At 42.7% G+C, this 18,354-nt stretch overlaps 1 protein-coding gene across 1 annotated transcript; it reads right to left on the reverse strand.

The window, feature by feature from the left end:
• Nucleotides 1–381: 381 nt before the first annotated feature.
• On the reverse strand, nucleotides 382–9,789 carry LOC122129302 (tripartite motif-containing protein 16-like). The gene is made up of 10 exons (XM_042704314.1): nucleotides 9,167–9,789; nucleotides 8,543–8,638; nucleotides 8,077–8,310; nucleotides 6,102–6,273; nucleotides 5,963–5,995; nucleotides 5,668–5,727; nucleotides 5,455–5,487; nucleotides 4,763–4,822; nucleotides 3,994–4,050; nucleotides 382–915 (listed from the first exon to the last, which is right to left on the reverse strand). The coding sequence occupies exons 1-10, from the start codon at nucleotides 9,752–9,754 to the stop codon at nucleotides 395–397; spliced, it is 1,854 nt and encodes a 617-aa protein (XP_042560248.1). The 5' UTR covers nucleotides 9,755–9,789; the 3' UTR covers nucleotides 382–394.
• Nucleotides 9,790–18,354: the final 8,565 nt, after the last annotated feature.

Below are 18,354 nucleotides of genomic sequence, written 5' to 3' on the forward strand. Positions count from 1 at the left end.
TGATACTGCATGTGTTACAGCAGAGGTCTAGAGGTACAGATATTGTAATAGCTGGGGTCCAGAGATGGGAGAATGGCTTCAGTCTGTTGTTGTCCCCAAGATCAAAGGTTCTCAGGCCCAGCTGCTAGATCCTTACGTGTGAGTGATGTGTGTGTGTGTGTGTGTGTGTGTGTGTGTGTGTGTGTGTGTGTGTGTGTGTGTGTGTGTGTGGCCCAGCTGCTAGATCCTTACGTGTGAGTGATGTGTGTGTGTGTGTGTGTGTGTGTGTGTGTGTGTGTGTGTGTGTGTGTGTGTGTGTGGCCCAGATGCTAGATCCTTACGTGTGAGTGATGTGTTAAATGATTTGATGTGTGAGATGTACCTGTATGTGCTAACAGCATCTAGACATGTCAAGTCACAGCAGCTTCACTGATGATCCAGAATCTAGATAAAACCCAGGGTAGAGTGTGTGAGTGAATGTGGTCTGGACTCTGTGCAGGAGGGTCATTGTGTCAGAGATGCTGTAGAAGGCCAGAGTTCCTGCCCTGTGATCCACATACACTCCTATTCTGGAGCTGACCACTAGAGGGAGTTTAGTGGGTTTATTATTGTGATAGAAAGAGGAGCTGCTGCTGCTGCGGAGGTCCAGACTCCAGGACTGATCATTACCTCCAAACACAAACTCAACACCCTCTCCTCTCCTTCTGATGCTTTTATATGAGACTGATATAAAAACACCCTGCCCACTCCTCTCAACCTCCCAGTAGCAGCGTCCAGACACACCCTCTCTACACAGCACCTGAGGATACACATCAAATCTCTCTGGATGATCAGGATATGACTGGACCTCATCTCTCCACTCCACCCTCCTGTTCCCCTCAGACAGATGGAGGATTCTGTGTGCTGTGTTTGGATCCAGTGTGAAGTGACAGGAGTCTGATGGAGGAGAAGACAGGACACACTTAGGTATCTATATGTGTTAGGTGTGTATGTGTGTGTGTGTGTGTGTGTGTGTGTGTGTGTGTGTGTGTGTGTGTGTGTGTGTGTGGTTATTTGATATGATTTCTTGCATGTGGGGGAAGAGATTTATTTCTGTGATTTCCTCTGTGAGGGAATGTTTCACATATAAGTGAGATTCAGCACCGGCCTGCATTTCCACCGGTTCCAGTACCAAAACTGAACGTTATCGAATGTTGGGACATGTTACTATGGTTACAATTGTGAGTTATTCACGAGTGGTCTTCTTCCAGCGAGAAGGCAAATTTCGATAAAACTTAAAACGTATGTTTATTTTTTTAATACCATGTATACGACCTAAAATGTATGTTATTTTTACTTGGCCACGGGTTTCTATATTTCCTCACGTAGATCAAAACGAGTGACAATGCAGTTCATGACGGGAGTTGACTACTACACTGATATATACTTACCAGTTGCCATAACAACTGTAGCAGTATCTCATGACAGCTAGCAGCTAGTGCTAGTTAGCTAGCTGCCACATGAACTTGCTTAGTCAAAAGCTATTTTTGTTTTCAAGTGGCATGTCTTCTACAGTACACACAATACAAAACCAGCACTACATTACGGTCTCAGTTAATGATGCAACTACGGGTTTTCTAAATTTCCTCATGTAGAACAAACGAGCAGGCAATGCAGCTCATGATGGGAGTTGACTAGCATAACAACTGTAGCAGTACCTCAAGTTAGCTAGCTGCTACAGTACCCTAGTTAGCTAGCTGCTACATGAACTTGCTTAGTCAACAGCTAATTTAAAGTGTCATATCACACAAAAACAACAAGCCAGATTGAAAGAGTTAATGTATACTAGGCAGACAAAGCAACACATTTTGATGGATGAAAGCTTTCTTTATTATTTTTAATTTGTTTGTTATTTGGTCTGTTGTCCTTTTGAACCCCGCTATCTCCAATTCTCCATGTATTTCTTCATATATTTTAGCTTTCCTTACTGCCTTTTCAATTTTGTCTTGCATTTCTGTTGATGACCAAATCGCTATCAAGGTATTTATTTCATCCGTGGACCACTGCTGGATGTATTTTTTCATTTATGTTTTCACTGTTTTCACTCATCATCTTGGTTGACGGGTGAAAAAAAATGGCGGCGAAAACTTTTGTTGCGGGTGGGATAGCCCCGCCCATAACCACTGTGACGTTACTGGTGCCCGATTTTGGGCCCAGCAACTCCAGGGAGCCGTGCCGGTGCCGGATTCTCAGCACCAGCACCAGCACCAGCAAAATTTTGGTCGAAACGCGCAGAACTGGTGCCAGATAAGGCACCGGCACCATGTCGGTGGAAACGAGGTATAAGGGTGTTCAGGCCTTGGACTCTGTAAAGCGCCTTGAGACAATTATATCGTTTTGGCACCATATAAATCAAATGTAATTGAATTTTGTGTGTGTATCTGTGTTTGTATTGTCGTGTTTGATTCTGTATCTGTTTGTTGTTTGCATGGAGTGTGTGTGTGTGTGTGTGTGTGTGTGTGTGTGTACGCATGCGTGTAAATGGAGTTATTTTTATATGAGTGACACTGAGGGCCTCATTTACTAACAGATTGCGCCTGTTTCAGGCGTAAAATAGCGGGTAAAAACCTAAAAACGTATTTATCAAAGGTGGCGCACTTTAGATTACCGCTGCTGGGAGTGTATAAGGGAAAGTGGGTGATCGTCGCAAAGAGATGGGAGGAGATGCGTAAAGTGCGCCTAATTATGTACCCTATTAGTAACGAAACAAGAGGTGTTTCAGCATGACATATCAGCTGCTAAATGAAAACTATGTGCCTGCGAGAAATTTGAAAAATACGAACATCAGAAATGTTATTTTTTTTAAATGTTTATATTTGATATATCATGTAATATAGGCATATACAAAATTGTCCCACCAGCTAGCTGTTTGGCCACGCTTTACCCAGAATTGCCGGTCATTGTATTGTTTACTTTAAACCGTAATTTCACTTATAGTTCAAGCAAACCGAACGTCTGAAAATTTCAGTTGTCCCTGCCCTATCCACGCTACAACTCCAGTTTTCAAATGTATCTGTCTAGGGCAGCCTTTTTGAAAAGCCTGGTTTTCAGTGTTGAAATGCGCCGTTTTAAAGTAAGGGATGTCGTGTATTCCTACCAGACTATTTAACGGGATGCTATGGAGCAGTTAACCTGGATATTAACTATCCTAGCTATCTCTAGCTTAGGGAACCATATTAACAGTTTGCAGTTGTCTGTGTGTGATTAACTCATGTTAATATGTGTGAATATGAACTTGTGAACATAAACTCGTTAATATGAAGCTGCACAGGCACCCTGAGGGGTAACCATAGCAACCCAGAAACTCAATGTTCGCTGAAAAGTTGAATTTCCCAAAATCAGCTCACCAATAAAAGACAGTCTTGAATTCAAAGTCATCACAACTTTTAATGTGGACGGAAGGGCTAAACGGAGAAATATTTATGAGTTTCTATATTTACCTGGGTTAGTTTGCTGTAACCTCGTGAACCAAAAGCTCTAATTTTAATTTTAGCTCATCATCCATGGTGGAACATGTAGGCTCTTTCTTCCCTATTTTAGCGGAGCGCTAAATAACACTAATGGGCGGTGTTAGGCGCAGATGACGCGACGATGTTCTTGTTTGATAAATAGGATGCAAAATACCGTGTGATATTTGCGGTTTGGCAAAGGCGCAGATTAAGCTGCGGTCGCAATGTTAGTAAATGAGGCCCTGAGTGTGTAAATGTTCCAGTGGCTGTATATTCAAAAGCATTAATGTGTGTGTGTGTGTGTGTGTGTGTGTGTGTGTGTGTGTGTCGCTGTGTGTGTGTGTGTGTGTGTGTGGTTGTCTGTGGCTGTGTGTGATGTCATGTTTACATGAATGTAGGTTTTAATTTGTATGTGGGTTTGCTAATGATCATGATTCTATGCACTTGAGTGTATCCCTGTGTGTGCATGCATGTTGTGTGTGTGTGTGTGTGTGTGATAGCTTGCATGTCCTTATGTCAAACTTACACTGTGAGAACTCCTCTCTGGTCACTGGTTCAGGAAAAACAGCCTGGACTTCAGACACTGAGAGAGAAAACATCACATTACAGCCCATTAAACTGAGAGAGAAGGGCATTCATAAATAGATTCATACATTCATTATCTCAAGTCGACCAAGATTTCTACAATAATTTTCACACTTGTCTCTGTTCAAAACACTAAACACATTCACAAGTGAGCTAAACTTTGAATACTTTTCATTGCTTTGATACAAAATGTTTTCAATGACCACTTCTTCTGATATTCATGGATACCTGTCTCAGTCAATGTTGACCACCAATAACACTCTGTGTAACTACAGCAATTTTGCAGACATTTAGATACTCTGCTCAAAACAGTTCACTTTAAAACTGGACAACATTTAGATCGCTGTTGATGGAAAGATGCAGTATTCAACAGACAAATGAATACACTTGAAATACGACTGATTATTCTCATTGTTTGCAGAAATTGTGTCTGGTACAGAACAGCATGTGCATTGAGATGTGCATGTGTGATGTAGTTGTTGATGAAGACATTTTCCCATTACAGTTTTTTACAATCACAAACAATTTGAAGCATTGCAAAATGCACATGTTATGTGTTGCTGTATCCTCCATTTTGACATAGTTTAGTGTTGCATTGCTTAGTACATATTGTAATACCAAACAAATACAGTCAAATATGAAATTCAGCTGTATGCCTCAAGACAACTCTATGCTAAATGTTCTGTGGTAAACTAATAGTAATAACTTACTCGATGGTGGCAGTAACTTCTTACTGTCTGTTCTTCTGACTGGGAGCTCAGGATCAGCATCTGGGATCCCAACACAGAGAGACACTCATTCACCCAGGATCTGAAGACCACACACTTAACCTAAACCCTGTTCACAACATTTTTACTGATGTGTCTAATGCCTCAACCCAAACTGAGATCAAATTTCAAATGAAGTTTAAACTCATAGTGTACATACTAATACAGACACATGAAATTAAAACAACATATTTCATCAGATGGCTTCAGCAAACTAGACCTCAGAGGGCTACAAACCTGATCAGTGTAATAACTATTGATACTGTGTGTGTGTGTGTGTGTGTGTGTGTGTGTGTGGCAAAGCCCCTATTTTGTCTTTTCTTTAGTCCCGTTTCATGATTTTGTGGCCTTTTATTTTCTGAAGTTACGATGCTGTTGCATGTTTTGGCCTATAGATGACGCTGTAATACCAGGGATAATGCAGTTTTCATGACGGTTAGGAAGAGACAAAGCTAACTTAGACAGAGTTGTCGAGAGAGAGCGAAAGGAAGCAGTCGTTGCTTGTGAAGTGAGCTGTAATACGTGTGAAGTGTGAATAAATGAAGACAACCTTTCCCAGCACACCGTTAAGAGTGTTACTTTCTTCAAGTGTGCAAAAAAGAGAAAGACAGAGAGAAAGAGAGAGAGAGACTCACATTCTAAGGACTGGATGATCTGGATAATCGTTACTGTTGAGAGATACAGAAAAATACATCAAAATTAAGTGGGATCCTTGTCTTCTCAAACTGTGAAATAAGGAATTCATCATTGATATGATTGATATATATGATTGATATTCATATTATTTCTGTGCTAGACCCCTGATGTACAGGCTTAGAGGCTGTTAGAATCAGTCAGTAATTACTTACTCTCTGGTGGCAGTAACTCCTTACTGCTTGTTCTTCTGACTGGGAGCTCAGGATCAGCATCTGGGATCCCAACACAGAGAGACACTCATTCACCCGGGATCTGAAGACCAGACTCACACACTTTTTTTCACACACTGACCAAACCCATATAGTTTCAGTCGACTTCATCTTCATTTTCTTTAATGTTTGTTTTTATCAACTGTGACAGACCCGTGAAAAGACATTTCAGAGAGAGAGAGTGAGAGAGAGAGAGAGCGAGAGAGAGCGAGAGAGAGAGAGAGAGAGAGAGACTCACATTCTAAGGACTGTATGATCTGGATATTCGTTACTGTTGAGAGATACAGAAAAATACATCACAGTTAAGTGGGATCCTTGTCTTCTCAAACTGTGAAATAAAGAATTCATCATTGAGTCAGTTCTACATGTTTATCCACCTGCTGCAGATATCCTGACTACTTCCTGCCTGAAGATGTCATCCAGTTTCTTCTCCAGCTGCACCTTCACTCCAGAGACAGATTCCTTCACAGCCTCAAAAGAGAAGCTTTGGTTGAAGGTCATGCTGGGGAAGTCTTTAGAGCGAGGAGAGTCTCTGATTGACAGGACATTCTACAGAGAGAAATACATAAAAGGTGAGGCAGACCACCTGAATATTCAGCCAGGTCTGTGTGCAGACATGATGGGTGAATTCAGTTGGTTTAGTGCAGTGGTTATCAAACTTTTTCTGTCATTCCCCACTCTGAACAAAGGAGCCTTTTCAAGCACCTTGAGCACCTGTCCCTCAAAGCTCCAATAAAATGGTAGGCCAAACTTAAAATTGTCAAATGTATTGAAATAGTTCTAAATCTTAATCAATAACAATTAACATTAGTTCGTAAATAGAGAAAATAAAAGTGCAATGGTGTCAATCCTTGCCTCGAATGGGCTGAGAAAAAGGGCCTACTATGCAATTGTGTTAACAATGGTAGGCCAAGTTCAAATCTCACTTGTATGTCGCTTTGGATAAAAGCGTCTGCTAAATGACTAAATGTAATGTAATGTAAAATTGTCAAATGTATTAAAATTTTCAATTTTCTTTTAGGTTGATTTTTTTGGTGGATCAGTTGTCTTTTTCGCCACTGGTGCTGAATCGCCAACCTTTGAATTTAGTGTCACAAATGTATCCATAACGTCACTATTAGCCTATTGCCCCCTACACTTCCATGCTCCGGGAAAGTTTTTTTCAGTGTCCCGCTGCAATTAATACGCCGACGTCAATCAACATTTTCCATGATTCCAGGTCACATTTTGATCCCGGTCCCCCATCTAATGTTAATACAGTGTTGTATAATGGTGCTGCTCCTATAATGTATAATGTTTAACGGAGCAACACGTAGGCTACAGGGTGGGTGTGGTAGAGCGAGAGAGAGAGAGAGCGAGAACGCTGATGCACACGGATAGATCAGATGTAGCGACCGGAGCAAAGTTATGTTGCTGTAACATTGTGGAGAATAAATTGTTACGACCCTGGTGGGTCTAGGCTCCGCCCTGTGATATTGCATGCCTGTTCTGTCTCTGTCTTTACAACAGGTGATTGGAAACAGGTGTACCCCATGATTGGATGGGCTACAAAAGCCCTGATCAGATGGCAGTCGGGAGAGCTTTGGATTGTCGTTATCGTTGGTGTTTGGATAGTAATTGGATTTGGGATACTCGTTGGATAGTTGTGGATTGTTTTGGATTACCAATTAACTGACTTTAAATTACATGTTTGGTTTCTATTCACAACACAGACATTCAGCACATGTTTTGCTTATAATTATTAGATAAATATAAACCTGGTATCATTAAATAAATACCTTTTATTATTATTATTGTAAATTCTGCGTGGCCTCCCCTTTATGTTTCGTGCATTGAGCCGGCACGTAACAAAATCCTTCGGCCAAATCAAGTTGCCATTAGTTTGCTCATCAACAACAGACTGAAGGGAAGGGTGATAACCCCGGAGTTTAGAATATAGAACACTTCGGCCCTGGAGCAGTAAACAAAAGTCTCCCCTGAAATCTCTGACTACGACTAGTAGGAAAGGTTAAAACAGGCTAATTTATACAATACAATACTTACTAGGCTAATTAAAACAATATTTCTTTGTTTGAGTGTGGTTGTTTAGTGCAATGGGAGTGTATGATAGTTATTGTCTATAAAGGAAGGCATGGCAACGGGAAAATCTCCATTTCATCGCGTCCATTCGCACCCCACCTGTCACGTCTCTGCGCCCCACACTTTGAGAAACGCTGGTTTAGTGTGTATGCAGTCATGTGTTTGAGTATTTGAATATGTTAGACACATTAAGACATTACATAAAAAGATCTAGAAATTATGCATTTTTCCTCTCTTAAGCCCACATGGATGCTTTATTTCAAATTCTGTTACCTTGAGGAAATGGATGTGATCCTCTGTGTGTGAAAGCTGCTCCAGCTCAGCATCTCTCCTCTTCAGTTCAGCAATCTCCTGCTCCAGTCGCTTTAGGAGGTCTTCAGCCCGACTCACCTCAGCCTTCTCCTGATGCCTGATCAGCTCTTTCACCCTAGAGCGCCTTCTCTCAATGGAGCGGATCATCTCAGTGAAGATCCTCTCACTGTCCTCCACTGCTGTCTGTGCAGAGCTCTGTTAGGAGACACACAAAGAGGAGGGGGACAGGAGACACACAGAGGTAAGTGAAGGAACAAACTCACTTGTGGTGTGACTCGCTCTTCTTGATCAAATGACCATGGGCAAATCCTGCCAAACCATGTCTTTCTATGATGGTCTGTATCATGTAGAGATGGCAGCATAACGGTGATGACACAATAACAAGCGATTGCTGAGCCAGCTGTTGTCTTATGTGGTCAGTTCTCACCTTGAGAGTCTCCACAGCCTTCCTCAGCTCCTGCAGCTCCTTCTCTCTCTCCTGGATTCTCTGCTGGAATCTCCTCTGGGTCTGCCCCAACCTCCCCTGTTTAAGAAAACAGCTTCTTTTCATTGGTGGATTGTTTACAACAAGCATGATCAAACATCACACATGACAACCGAACATTTATAAGCAAAAACCTTTAAGTACATTTTAATCTTTTTAAGAGATTAAATGACACATTGAAGCAGTCGCTATCATCTTCAAGTGAAAATCAGGATAAAGCCATGAGCTAAGTTCAAAAGGAGCACTGGTATTTAACAGCAAAAACACTTGTGGCAAAGGTGTCTCACAACCTTTAGAACAGAACAGAACATTGTTTTATGAGGTAAGAATATGTTCACTTTGAAGCCGACAGGTTAATGTTTCACTCGTTTTTACTCAACACTGGACCTTGCACCTGATACACATTTCCTGATTCTTCCTTTCTCTAACGGTCAAAGTCATTGTGGAAACAGCCAGACTTAAAGACTGGTGAGATAGTATTCTTGTAGTTATAGTATTACATTCACAGTTAGTACGTATAAGAGCCCTCATAGAAATGTTGGACACACATGTAGCTCCAGTACTGACCTGTTTGTGTGTCCGTTCTGCTACAGCAGTGACTGTGTCATGGCCTTTATGTTCGTCCATCGTGCACAGATAGCAGATACAACTCTGATCCGTTCGACAAAATATTTCAAAAACCTTCTTATGATGAGAGCAGATCCTGTCCTGTAGCTGGCCTGTGGCATCAATCACTGGGTGTTTTCTTCCAGGAAAAAGATCATTGTGAACTTTGAAGTGAGTTTCACAGTAAGACAACAGACAATCCAGACAGGACTTCACAGCTCTGAGTTTTTTCCCAGTGCAGACGTCACACTCCACATCTCCAGGTCCAGTAGTAGAGTGAGCAGGAACATCAGTTTGGATTCTGGTCTTCCTAAATTCCTCAACCATTTCAGCAATCAGAATGTTTCTACTGAGAATAGGTCTTGGCCTAAATGTCTGTCTGCACTGGGGGCAGCTGTAGATGCCTTTACCATCTTCCTGATCCCAGCAACCTTTAATACAGCCCAGACAATAAGTGTGTCCACATGGAACAGTAACTGGATCCTTTATAAGATCCAGACAAACTGAACAAGTGAAAGAATCCTGTCTTTGGGTCGAAGATTCCGCCATTTCTCACAGCCACGATCACACACAGGGAGATAACAGTGTGTGAGAGTTCAGTTTCTGTGTAATGTGTTTTATTCAAAAGAGGAGTGGCAGAGATGTTGATGACACACTGTTGAGGAGGAGTCAGTCAGATGATTTGAGAATGTGCGTCTGTGTGAGTGAGTGTGTGTGTGTGAGAGAGAGAGAGAGAGAGAGGAAGAGGGAGGGAGAGAGAGAGGAAAAGGGAGGGAGAGAGGGAGAGAGAGAGAGAGAGAGAGAGAGAGAGGAAGAGGGAGAGAGAGGGAGAGAGAGAGAGAGAGGGAGGGAGAGAGAGAGAGAGAGAGGAAGAGAGAGTGAGAGAGAGAGAGTAAGAGGGAGGGAGAGAGAGAGAGAGAGAGAGAGAGAGGGAGAGAGAGAGCAAGAGGGAGTGGTATAGCTGGTATACCTGAGGAATCAACACAGTGCTTGGTGTGACATGGTGTTCATGAGAGAACTTCATCTGCAGTGGGCCTGAGACCTGGCTGTTTGGATGTGCAGTTGTGTCTTTAAATCATTTAGCAGCTTTAATTTGAAATAGTGAGGCATTTACACCAACAAAAAGTCAAAACATCATCATTCCACATCTCTATAGTGTTTCAACAGGAAGGTAGAGAGGAGGAGAATGTCTCCACCATTTCAACAATCAGAGTATTCTTGTAGAGTGTAGGTCTGGGAGTGAAGAGTGAAGGTGTGTTTGCACAGGGGGCAGCTGTAGACTCCTCTCTGATCCTCCTGATCCCAGCAGCCCTCAATGCAGCTCATGCAGAAATGATCATGTCCACAGGGAATAGTCACTGGATCCTTCAGCAGATCTAGACAGACTGGACATGTGAAGGAGTCCTCTTCTTTCTTTAAATTAGCCTCTGCCATTGTGTTTGCTTTCTCTCACAGCCACAAGCACACTGAGAGAACGACCTGGGGTTGATTGTCCCTGGGGTTGATTGTCCCTTTATACAACTCTGTGAATGTGTGTGTGTTTGTGTGTGTGTATGTTTGCGTGTGTGTGTGTTACACCCCTGAAAAACAGGGAGAAATAATAACAAGCTGATGCTTCCTCATTGAGAGCATTTACTCGAATCAATCATCAAACAGAGAGTTTACCAACAAGCAACAGGTTGGCTGCAATAGAGTACATACCTCATTTACGTTACAGTCATAATTAAGCTACAACCATATGCAGGGTTTCCCTGAGACATGATTCTCATTTTCTCTACCGCTGCTGGTAAATAGCATGCAGCCATAACTGAATAGACTATTAATAATATTCACCGTCACTTTAAATAGCGCAGAAAGACGCTGGGGAAATTGTTTGGGTTTTATGTGAGGGCTTGATGAACGGTTTGACCAGGGTGAGACGGAATCGTGGGTGGAGCGGCATGGAGCCGTGCTGTGAGCCAATGATCCGAATCACTCACTCCTGGATACAAACAATATCACGCAGACAATGGAAGCTTACTTGCAGCATAACCAGCCATGGCCAAAGGCGCGTGTTTGTGAACAGGACTTCCTTATTCCGGCCGGAGCGCCAAACAATGGACTGTTCCATTTTAGACAGGGGTGTTTTTGTTTATATAGGATAATATCCTTATAGCTGGCTGCCAGAAGCTAAATTGATATGTTTGTGCATGTGGTGATGTGAGATGTAAATGATTGTATGTTTGATACATGTAATATGTTAAAGTATTTTCTGTTTAGATAATTGATTTTTGTTTGATGGTTAACTCCTGGGAGGAGGAGTTAAGGAAATATAACCTGCTTCCAGGGAATGGCAGGGGAGTTGAATTCGGAAGTATCTGTCTGTCTGTTTGTTTGTTTTGACAAAGTTAAATGTTAAATGTTCGTATTGTCTGTCACCTGCCGGCAGCTTAATAAATCTGCACCTTTTGGACTACTTAAAACATTCTCCTGGTTACTCCCTCTGCCGCTCAACAACCTACTTCACAAACAAACATGCTTGAAATCAAAGCAGAGGAAACATATTACAGACATTTAGCTCCTAAATAAAACAGTGAAATGTTTTGCATGCTTCCAGAAGTTTCCCAGTCTCTCTGTCAGTTCAGTGACAGACTGCTTCACCTGATCAAAGGCAAAGCGCTGGTTGACCTTGATGGGTCACACATAGACTGAGAAGTCTAGAGCAGAGGTCTTCAACCGGGGGTCCGCGACCCCCAGGGGGTCCGCGGAGGTACTGCAGGGGGTCCGCCAAATGATTTCATCTGAAGCATTTTTTCCCTCTTCCAAAAATGTAAAATGTCCAAAAGACTACATAAACATAAACAGAACGTAAAAATTGCTTTCTATTCCTTAAAAATAATACATAGGCTACCCATGAGTCTTCACGCGATCATTTGATCATAATGGCAACATATGCACTTTTAGCTACATTTAGCTATCTGGTGCCAAAAGATGTTACCTGCCATAACCATACAATTTGAAATAATTGATCGTTTTGTAATTTCTCAGGACAAAAGCTCCTCGTCAGACACCACTGATGGCGGTTCAGATGATCTAACTTCATAGGATGCCAACACACCTTCCATGAACAGCCAAAAGTGCAAACGGGACACGTAAATATTCAGAGAATTATCTGAAGTTTGCCTTCACCTACAAAGAGACCGATGGTGAAGAATTAGCAGTGTGCGTGGTTTGCTCTTCCGTGCTATCAAACGAAACTATGGAACCATCAAAGCTGCAACGACACTCAAAGACAACCCATGCTCACTTGAAATAAAAAAAAAAATTTAATATTTCCCGTTTAAAATCTTTTGAGGGCCAGCAGACCTTGATGAGACAATCAGCCAAAGTGTGCGAGCTAGCTTTAAAAGCCTCTTATCAAGTTGCATTACGTGTCGCTCAGACCAAACAGCCATACATAATTGCGGAAAGTGTAATATTGTCAACAGCTAGTGATATGTGCAAAACAATGTTTGGGAAGGATGAGTACGTAAAAAAACTGAAAAGCATCCCAATGCCCGTCTATTGATGAATTGGCAGCTGATGTGAGGGCACTAGGCCTACTAGTCGCAAAACTCCCGAAGGCAGATATTTTGCACTACAATTAGATGAATCCACCGATGTGTCAAACGACGCTCAGCTTTTAGCTTTTTTGTGATTTGTCGACCAAAATTAGATGCAGGAGGAATTTTCTATTCTGTAAACAGCTGCCTGGAGGTAAAAAAGTTTAGAGATTTTCAAAGTGATCGACATTTTTTTCCGTGAACATGATATACTGTACCCTGGCCAAAATGTGTCGCGATGTGCACAGACGGTGCAAGAGCCATGTATGACGCACTGCATGCTTCATAGTGAGAATGTTGTTGCCAAAGACATGAATGATGAATTCTCAAACGTCAGATCTCTCACTAGGTATGAGATATTTCATCCATACTTAAGCTTCTCAAGCTACTCAATTCTTTGTCCCTCCCTAATTGAATACAGAGTGATGGCTAACTGTAAGGGAGAAAAAATGTCAATAATAAACAGAATAAATTGAAATGAGTTGTGTGTCACAGATGATTTGTAATTATGTTCAAACATGTGTAGGGGAGTGTATGTGTGTGACTGACACTTAGTTCCAAATAAATTATATGAATATCAGGCCCAAATTTGGGGCGGCGGGGGTGGCGGTCCCTGCTCAGTGTCTCTCTCAGCCAAGGGGTCCTTGGACTGAAAAAGGTTGAAGACCCCTGGTCTAGAGGCAGAAGGCAGAAGAGGGTAAACATAGAGTAATATACTCAAACAGAAGTCACTGATTCATTCCTTTGGGAGAGTGCAGTATGAATGGGAGTGCACAGCATCAAGTGATGAGCGACAGTGACCCCTGGTGGCAACATCTAAGAAATGTATTTTGTATCATAGCCCAACAGAGAAGGCGAAAATGGTTGTGTTTTTAATCCAGCAAGTAATGATGGCAGATTGTTATCCTTGTATATATTTTTTTCTTAATGTGTAATGTGTTCATAACAGCATTGCTTAAGGCAATATGGCTTCTACTTCACACAGCAGCAGTAATAGTTTGTGGTTGTAGTTACTTTAAACATTTAAACTACTTGTGCAGCCTGTACCACTGACTCACAGCAGACTTTGTGTAGATGGCCAATTGAGTTTCAGTCCAACCCAGTTTAGGAGGGCACCATTTGAGAGATGGCTTGTGTTGAGTGAGAGGGAGTGCCGGCCCAGACGAGCGTCCTTCCTCAGCTCACCGATCTCCTCCAGCCTCCTCCTCCTCAGGAGCTCTTCAGCCCGCTGCAGCTTGGCCTCCTCCTCCTCAGCTCTTCTCTCTATGGAGCGCAGGAGGCCACTGAAGATCCTCTCAGTCCTCCACAGCCGCCTGGGCACAGCGCTAGTAGGAGACACAGAGGATGTCAGAGGAAGTCTGTTTGTGGACTTCACAGGGGTCCCAGACAGTTGCTCTGGCTGAAACCTCTGTCTCCTTCTCTCTCTCCTTCTCTCTCTCCTGGATTCTCTGCTGGATTTATGGAACTCCCTCTGCCGGTAAAGACACAGTTCCACTTAACTGAACTGTCAGGAGTGGACTACCTCTACTTAATTCTCCTGCATTTCAACAGGCAGCGCATCTCTCTTTCTCTTTCCAGATTTAACAACCAACACCCCTGATCTAATGAAAGCATATGTCTTGCTATAGTACTCTAGAAGTAGTGGGAAACTATAGGTACCCTATAGAAGAGGTGTGACACCATCTATTTGACCACGTCTGTTTACTTGAGGGTTTGATTGGGATCTGGTTGGAGTCTCTTATTAATCCCAATATGTTATCACTATAACTGGTATAATAACACAATCAATATCTGATCACTAGAACTGGTATAATAACACAATCAAACATGATTTATGTATAATCAGCATTACTCCAGAGGCACTTTTCCCTGCGCCAGCTTTACCCACGAGCACAATTCGCCGTTTTTCTCCTTCAAGACCAAAACACACATGGAAATACACAAAATTATACAAAACAGTTTTAACTGAACTATCCATGCTCCACAGATCTGATTAACAAAATAAAACATCAAGAAAGGTGCAAACCAGGGTCACACGGGTACAATGTAACTATATGAAATCAACAACAACAACCGAAACTGCAACTGCACTGATCTATGTGAAATCCACAGTATGGTTCTATTGTAGAGCCTCTGCAGCATACTGCTGTAAATCACAACCTCATTTGGGCCAATCAGAGTGAATTAGAGCATCTTACTATTGAACTGTAGAACTCATGCTTATTACTATTCATCACAATTGCATAATGAGAAATGCAGCCTGCTCAGTTAAACATCAGTCCATGTCTGATAAACAGGTCAGAGAGGTTAAAGACATCAGTCCATGTCTGATAAACAGGTCAGAGAGGTTAGAGACTTTTTCAAAATAGGCTAACAGAGCTAGCGCTGACCAGTGAGCTAGCGCTGACCAGTGACCAGTGACCAGTGAGCTAGCGCTGACCAGTGAGCTAGTGCTGACCAGTGAGCTAGCGCTGACCAGTGAGCTAGCGCCGACCAGTGACCAGTGAGCTAGCGCTGACCAGTGAGCTAGCGCTGACCAGTGACCAGTGAGCTAGCGCTGACCAGTGAGCTAGTGCTGACCAGTGAGCTAGCGCTGACCAGTGACCAGTGAGCTAGCGCTGACCAGTGAGCTAGCGCTGACAAGTGACCAGTGAGCTAGCGCTGACCAGTGACCAGTGAGCTAGCCCTGACCAGTGAGCTAGTGCTGACCAGTGAGCTAGCGCTGATCAGTGACCAGTGAGCTAGCGCTGACCAGTGAGCTTCACCTCCTTGTTCCTCTTTGCTTCCTCATGAGGTAAGAATGAGGAAAGTCCAGGTGGGCTGCTACATTAACCTCAAAGACTAATAAAACTCCATCATTAGCATATTTACAATTATCTAATGATTAAAAATGGTGAACTTCCCTAAATGGCTTCGTACAATATTGACTCATCCTACAATCCAAGCTCATCACTACTGATACATTGTTCAAATGTCCAAATTCAAATATAGTTGATCCTACCAGGGCAATACCAGTAGACAGCAATGGAATGTAAATAACACAGGAAATATGATCAATATGATGTTCTTCTCAAAACAAGGCACAAACTTTAGGACACTAAATGAGAGATTATGTCAAAAGCAATTCAATTCAAATAATTTGTTTACATACAGCTGCATTCGTGAACCCTGTCAATACCCGGGCTGCACACTGATTAATTAAATTTACAGGAAAGGAAATATATAAACTTCATTTAGTCACTGACTGGACCAGATATGCACACACGCCAGAGCAGCTGATGGTGGGACGTGCCACGCAGTGCGAGAGCTTCCTGGTGTGCCTGGCTTTGGACCCTGTGTCCCTCTGGTACAAGTGTGTCTTCATGATCTGGCTTTGGACCCTGTGTCCCTCTGGTACAAGTCTGTCTTCATGATCTCCTTCTTCGTCCCCCTGACTCTGATCCTTGTCTGCTCGCTCCGAATCGTCTCTGAGCTCATGCGCAGGCATCTGGATCGCCATGACAACATCAAGAGGTGGTGGTGGTGTTCGTTGTCTGCTTCCTGCCCAGCAACGTGGCCCAGGTGCTGATCTGGGTGAGGATTTGGTCCCAGAGGACGTGTGAATCCGTGGAGGTAATAAACATGGTCTTCTACACCACGCTGACCCTCACCTTCCTCAACAGCATACTGGACCCTGTGCTCTACTACTTCTCCAGCCCCGCCTTCCAGCGGGTGTGCAGACAGCTGGTGAGACTCCAGAGCACAGAGGGGACGGTGGACACAGGGGAGGACGAGACTAAAGACAGCAGCTCCCAGGCTGACAGACAGACAGGAGTGAGGGGTCTGAGGCTCCTGCTGCTCCAGGTGGAGACAGACACATTTCACTCATGCTGTCATGTAGTGCTTATTGTTTTAAAGGTCTGTTAGGTGAAAATTCACCCTAGTTACCTCAGGACTCCGGAGCTGCATATAAGTATATTTATTAGACAAACAACAATTGCAATTGGGCTCACTCACAAAACAAGTATGAAAGTGAAGCCCTGATAAACACATCGCACAAGGTTTATATAGACAGAAGTTTAGCGTTCAGCGAGATAACCACGTGGTGGATTTCTGATATCCGAGGCAAGGATGGAAGTTTTGCAAGGTCGGAAGAAGCAAAGTTCGAACCTTCTTATCACTTCTGGTCTAAACATGCTCTTGTACATGTACAGACTAAGTGGCACCTAATATTCTAAGTTACACACACGCAGAAACACAGAAAAGCCATGTTCCTGCTTACATAAGTACATGATTCATACAAGGTAATTAATAATACAAGGCACTTGATTATTATATTCTTAAGTCATTAACAGTGTTTGGAAATGATCTCCATCAGTCCCTCCTTTTATCCGTTTCAATGGATAATTCAGAATCACAATCAAAATCACAATTCAAATCAAAATCACAAATCATCTTTCTTAATTCGTCAATTATCAATTTCAATGGATAACCTCAAAATCATCACTCTGAGCTTCATCACATGGATTTTCGGAACAGAGATCATTACTGAACATCACTCCATAAGTTAATCATTTAAAATGTCATCATATTTCTCATCACACATTTGTATACTTTGCATTTGTAGGCCAACATAGTGGATGTCGACTGTGTGTGTGTCATTAACTCGCCTAGGCTTCAGATAACATTCGAACAAGGTTTCTTTGCTGTGTCCTTGAAGGCCCTGTTCCCCATCAGGCATTCTGTTGGACAACTTTTTGCATCTTTTGTAGGATCAGATCTAAGGCTTTCCCATTATCGGGTGTTATCAGGGACATATGTGCAACATTGGTCAGTACCAAGCATGACACAAATGCCTCCATTCATGGCAGTGAGAATTTCAAGCACGGTTGTGTTTTGCCGCGTTAACCTGGAGTTGGCGTGTAGTTCTTCTCTGGTCAGGTTTTGGAACTTCATCTCAGCGTAGTAAAGGAAGTTAATCCAATCTGTGTGTGCTCCGATGACGCACCAGGGGCAGATGGTAGATGCCAGGCCATTGGCTGCTGGGTTCAAGGCTTTGTAGTGGTCTGGAATGCCTCAGGGAATGCCCAGGCCATCGAACCAGATCCCGCTGTCATCCCCTGCTTCTCTCCTCCCTCGTACGGAATGCATTGGAACGTTCCTCAGGTACTGGTGAGTCTTGGACCTGGGGGAAATCTGAAAAGGTTGTACCAACATTGTTCTAGCACAAGGCCCAGACCAACCCACAGGTAGTGTAGCTCTTAATTCACCATCCCCACTTATCAGCTATGGCTATATCCTGTACTTCTAGAAGTCTGCCATTCAAACACATCCCCGCTATTCTATATTCAGTGGAAGTATTTAACTGTATTTCTTTCCCATTATCTATCACATTTTACATTGTGTCCAGTGTCCTAGGTGTGGATCGTTCTTTTCCCCAGGTTTTAAATAGCATTCAAACAGAGCATCTTTTCTAATAATGTGTGGAGGTGGGGCAACATTGTCTGGCATGTAGGGTCAGTTAAAATGTGAACAGTCATGCTGTATAGCTGTATCATTAAACGCCCTATTTCCCATAATCAGCAAACA

Source organism: Clupea harengus, unplaced genomic scaffold, assembly GCF_900700415.2.
Source record: "Clupea harengus unplaced genomic scaffold, Ch_v2.0.2, whole genome shotgun sequence".
Lineage (NCBI taxonomy): Eukaryota > Metazoa > Chordata > Actinopteri > Clupeiformes > Clupeidae > Clupea > Clupea harengus.

Excerpts from the sequence above, each read along its gene's own strand:
- LOC122129302 (XM_042704314.1), bottom strand. The coding sequence starts at position 9,754 with ATGGCGGAATCTTCGACCCAAAGACAGGATTCTTTCACTTGTTCAGTT. Across the intron at positions 5,728-5,962 it reads GATCATACAGTCCTTAGAAT|ATGCTGATCCTGAGCTCCCA; the intron begins GTGAGTCTCTCT and ends TTGGGATCCCAG. Across the intron at positions 916-3,993 it reads CAGAGAGGAGTTCTCACAGT|ACTCCTGTCACTTCACACTG; the intron begins GTAAGTTTGACA and ends CTCCTCCATCAG.